The sequence below is a fragment of the Anarrhichthys ocellatus genome, unplaced genomic scaffold (genome assembly GCF_004355925.1).
Source record: "Anarrhichthys ocellatus isolate YVR2014 unplaced genomic scaffold, GSC_Weel_1.0 scaffold160, whole genome shotgun sequence".
Taxonomy (NCBI): domain Eukaryota; kingdom Metazoa; phylum Chordata; class Actinopteri; order Perciformes; family Anarhichadidae; genus Anarrhichthys; species Anarrhichthys ocellatus.
In genome coordinates, this window is record NW_022280190.1 from 3,475 (window position 1) to 8,988 (window position 5,514).

Consider the following 5,514-nt stretch of genomic DNA (forward strand, 5'->3'; position numbering starts at 1 on the left):
GACGGACAAAAAACAAGATGGCGACGGACAAAAAACAAGATGGCGACAGACACCAGATGTGTGAAGACATATTACTCATTATTCATCTAAAACTAAATGATCGTGCAACTATCAATGTAGTGCTGTTGCCTTTTTCTGCCTTGATAACATTTAAAAAGAAGGAACACTGAATAGCAATAATTCTAATAAGTTCCTCATCTGCAACTGTAGTATTTGGGATATTTAAGTCACAACCCCATGTACGGAATCCCAAAGAGGGATCCAATCACAACAAGGCCTGATGATTTATTTTTCAAACCGACATGTTTCCTGGCTCTCTGCAAAATATAACTACACACGACTGAGAAGAAATCATCTTTTCAAGGCCAGAAAACGTTTTCTGATGTGATCATCAACAAAGAAATGAACCATCAAACTCCTCTGGGACGATCTAGTTTCTGGTGAGCAGAATCCTTGATTCATCCACTGCCAGAAAAAAGGTAAAACGATAATGAAAAGTGAAAGCTTGTACATTAAGGGAGCTGTTTTTGCCCTTTAGACCATCCACATTCATTGTACTTGAATTGGCATAAATTTGTCCCTAAAACTATTGGAAGCAACTTTAATGGCGGATGTAAAGGTACAACTCTGCTAATTGCTAATTCAAATTTCATAAAATGCTCGATGAACAGTCAGAGGGTCGCTAAAGTAATTTGGGTCCAATCTGTTCAAAGGTCTGTACAGAAACAACAAAGTTCTTCTTGCTGTTTGACGTGATCACTTTTAGACTAGAAGGGAAATGATTCCACATTTTACAGCAGCAGAATGGAGAAGTGTGTTTCTTTATAGGGTGTGGTGGGTTTGATGCTGTCTGGTTTCTTGTGAGCACCAGAAGCCTCGAGGGCTCGGTAATCCGTTCACTGCCAGAAAAAAAAGGAAAAGCTTTTGTACTTTTGGAGAACAAACTATCACTGGGGAAGTAGCCCACATTAGGAGTACATTAAGAACAAATGTCTATAAGCTACCTCATCTTCTAAGCACTTAATCAGTTTGCTTTTTGCATCTATGAGTTGTGTTGAGTGGGACGGTGTTAATGTGGACTCTAAACTACTTTAATGGTGGAACAAAAGGTACGAATCTCTTGGGACCAGGTATGTTATGATCTGTGTAAATGTAGTTATTAGTACAAAGACATACTCCGCCTATCACTCTATTGTTTGAGCATGTGACTTAAGAGGACATCATTTTGTGATGCTGACACTAATGCTGAAGTGATGGTGATAGGACAAAAACCTACATGGCAACAGACAAAAAACAAGATGGCGACAGACAAAAACAAGATGGCGACAGACAGAAACGAGACGGACAAAAACAAGATGGCGACGGACAACAACAAACTAAAAGGAAACTTAAAGTAAATTTGGCTGTATTTAATTTAAATAATACGTACTATCAAATACTAAAACCTGCTTTGCATGTAAATTGATGTCAAAGAGCTGTCATATAATACAGTCTATAATATTACTTTCTGAACACGTCTGTGGAGCAAACACACATGAAACAACCAAACCATAGCCATGAATCAGTGGTTGGTCTACCTGTGTGTATCTCTCCCGTGTGTGTGTGAAGGTGTGTGTGTGGTACTGCTCCAGCAGACGCTCCTGCAGGTAGTTGTGGCAGAGTTCGGACCAGCTGGCGGCTCGCTCCTCCGCAGAGTGTCTCGGGTTCCTGAGGCCCGGCGCGTCCACCACCATCACCGAGGCCAACGTCAGCTGAGGACTGCTCAGAGCCCTGAACACCAAACACACACACACACACACACACACACGTATGCATGTTAAAGAGGAGTGTGTGTACAGTGTATGTACTATGGAGGGTACCAGCTGATGTGACGTGACACGTGATCGCAAAAGTGACAAAACACAACAACAGATGGCCACTATGAGTCGGATACTGGAAGGACAACAAGTTCATGTTGACAAGAACAAACGGTGAACAACAAATATCAATGTGACACATCAGACAGTCAGTCGGTGGAAATGTGGCCAAAAAAATGTAGGTTCCTCAATAACAAATGTAGCATGAGACCAAAAGAAGAACCAGCAGTGGAGGAAATACTCAGATCTATTAGTTTAGGAGAAACTGAATGTGTGTTTTAAGTGATGAAACACATCAATGCTGCTGTGATTATTGACATTTCATACCAAATATTTAAAAATTGTCAATTAATGGTTGTTAATGGCTCAAAACGTCATCTACTGTTTTAAATCAGCCAATTCTGAGATAGAGTTGTTTGGGATTAATCTACGTCATGAAATAGAAGAATGTTAGCACCTTGCCTCGTCACATAGATCCATTTTATAAATGATGCAGTGGGTGGATTTACGCTTACAGTTACACTTTTAGTAAACATTGTAATGAAACAGTGTAGAAATGTTCTGTTCCAAGTAAAAGTCCTGCATTAACAATGTTACTTAATTGTATAGGTTGTGAAGGTTACTGAATAATAAATGCACTTTATCAAATTAAGACAACCTGTTATTACATTTATTGTAAATAAAATCTGCTTATTATCTGGAGCCCTGTTCTCCAGCTTCAGATGCTTATCTAAACAATTATCTCTTATTGATTATCCTCTTCTTCTGATCAAACTGTCTGACATCACTAACGTTACCTGCAGTGGACGAGGATGGACGGCTCGAAACGTTAATAAATCATAAAACATATTTTACATCGTGGCTACAATCGTATTTAACGATTTTTACAACGTTAGCCACGTGTTTCAAACTGTTTAAATCTGCAGCCGTTATCCGGGAGAAAATACATTTTCCGACCATAATTTTATAGGAGACAGAGTTGACCTGTACCTGTTGATAAGCGACACTATGGAGGTGAAGAGTTCTTCATAGAGTCCAGCAGCCATCCCTTCAACACACTGAGCAGCCGTCAGTCTGGGACCTGCAGAGACCACAGTGAAGACGTGGTCTTTTAATGAATGCACCTGCATCCGTCCAAACTTTTTGACTGAAATGTCTCTTTAGAACTGTTGCATCAGTGGTCCATAACTTCTACAGTACCACGATAGCACATTAGCATGTTAGCATTCAGTGTGTGTGTGTGTCTCACCCTCCTCCGACTCTGCAGCAGAGCTCCCCTCTCTGCTGCCCCCGGTGGCTCTCTGCAGCAGCTGTCGGAGGTGGTGTTTGAAGACGGCGGTGTGCAGATCTTCTCCCCCACATCCGAGGACGCCGCTGGCCACCTGAGAGCAGTCGAAGTTCACAAACTGTCTCCTGCCCACTGAGCCGAGGGAAGAGAGAGAGGACACACTGAGAGGACAGCGGTGGAGGAAGTACTCAGATACTTTACTGAAGTAAAAGTACTGCTACCACAACAAATACATGTAAAAGTACTGCGTCCAAAATCCTACCTTCACAACATACACTTCCATCAATGTTAAAGCAGCATGTTACTGTTGCAGCTACTTTAATGATATACAGTTAGCTAGTTATAGTGGTTCCCAACCTAGGGGTTGGGCCCCTCCAAAGGGTCACCAGATAAATCTGAGGGGTCGCCACGTGGGGCGACTGTGGCTAAATGGATAGCAGGGCCGTCTTTCAATCAGAGGGTGAGCGGTTCAATCCGGCTCCGGCTCTGCTCGTCGCATGTCGATGTGTCCTTGAGCAAGACACTTAACCCCAAAATTGCTCCCGTAGCTGTGCCTACAGTGTAGAAATGTGATGGACTCTGAATTGTAAGTCGGTTTGGATAAAAGCATCTGCTAAATGACTGTAATGTAATGTAATGTAATGAGAGACGCTACTACAAGGAACTTTCATTTAGTGTTGATTCTGGCGCCCTCTGTGGACTAAAGTGGTAGTGTTTCTGAGCACCAGACTTCCTTTAAAAAAACTCAAATTTTACTGTAGCAGGGTCTGACAGTCTGACCCTCTCAGTCCTGGTTCTGGTTCTAATGAATTAATAATTCATCTCTTTGAGCCTCAAACAGTTATTGAAATTAAACATGTGAGAAGTTTAGAGGTGAAATTTCTTTTTGGTTAACCTTAAAAACATCCTGAAGATGATAAAGAGTCTAAACTAGACACTGCTTTATTGTAAGAGGGAGTGAACAAGATGTAATATGTTTTAAGGTGAATTCTTTATTTGCAGAGTAATTATAGCTGTTAAATAAATGTAGAGGAGTAAAAGTATACAGTAGCATAAAATGGAAATACTGAAGTAGAGAACACGTTTTCGTTGTTTCTGTATTTGAGTTCTTAATAAATAATACTTAAGGAAGTTTTTTCTGAATTGTGATTGTTGCATATTTAGTATTCAGACATTTCATGTTTCAGAGAATTATTTAAGATTTTAAATGTGGCATTCAGGGGTTTAAAGGGCAAATGATGCAATGATGCTCGAACAGATAAATAACTGTACACCTGCAAGAGGATCCACGAGATATAGAAAAGTGAAATCAATTAAAATATATGTTAAATGATAATAATAATGAGACAACAATAAACGTAAGAAAGAAAGAAAAAAAATTAATAATTATTTACCTTATTTACAACTGATTTCTTATGTTGTATTTTACCATTTACTTTTATTTCATTTTTATTACTGTAAATGTAATTTTTTTAAATCTTTTATTTATGAGAAAGAGCACCCATCTCACTTTAAATTTCTCTTTGTATTGCCATCTATGTGAGGACTAAATTCAGTCTCAGTGAGGACGTCTCAGCCCTGTAAGGACATCAGGTTTAGTGTTAGGTCCTCGTAACACATTATGTGAATGCTGGTCCCCACTAGCACAGCAAGACTAACCCGTGTGTGTGTGTGAGTGTGTGTATGTGCAGAGGGTTAGTTAACAGTGTGTGTGAGGGACGATGATGAAGCGGCGTTACCTTTACAGGCCCCGGCGGCTCCCAGATGGTAAATACCAGCCAGAACGTGCCATATGGCCTTCTGCTCGCCGGCTGAGAAGCTCAGCGTTTCCATCGCAACCAGCAGCTTGGTGAAGGCGACGGACGCACGCTGTTTCTCCTCAACCTAACAAACAGATAGATGGACGTCTGTCTCTGAAATCAATCACTGCATAAAGTGGAAGAACAGCTGAGTCACATCTCATCTCCCATCACAGTTGAAACTGGTTTTACTTCCTTTTTGTTTTTTCGGGGTCCAACTATGTAATAATAATTGCAAAATTAAAATACGTATTTTTCCTTTTCTTCTCAAATTGTTAAAACACGAAATGTGTTGAAGTCATGACGCTTCACTTTGACACAGACTGGGTTTGGACATTTGATGAAGGGGACATTAGTTATGTTTAGAGTGATTAAACATCCATCCACCATCCATCACCTATTCATCCACCATCCATCAATCATCCACCCATCCTCCATCCATCCATCCACCATCCATCACCTATTCATCATTCATCCACCCACCATCCACCAATCATCCACCCATCCTTCATCCATCCGTCAATCAATCAATCATCCACCCATCCTTCATCCATCCATCAATCATTCATCC

The 5,514-nt window shown here is 40.6% G+C and overlaps 1 protein-coding gene across 1 annotated transcript in view; it reads right to left on the reverse strand.

Annotated features, from left to right (window-relative positions):
* Window positions 1-5,514, reverse strand: part of myo18b (myosin XVIIIB) — a gene marked incomplete at its 3' end in the record, with an annotated part of 14,506 nt that overhangs the window by 3,378 nt on the left and 5,614 nt on the right. The window contains exons 11-14 of the mRNA XM_031878064.1: window positions 4,884-5,028; window positions 3,106-3,276; window positions 2,847-2,937; window positions 1,578-1,770 (exon numbers count right to left, since the gene is read on the reverse strand). Coding sequence (XP_031733924.1) covers window positions 1,578-1,770; window positions 2,847-2,937; window positions 3,106-3,276; window positions 4,884-5,028 — 600 coding nt within the window. The remainder of the gene's footprint in view (window positions 1-1,577; window positions 1,771-2,846; window positions 2,938-3,105; window positions 3,277-4,883; window positions 5,029-5,514) is intronic.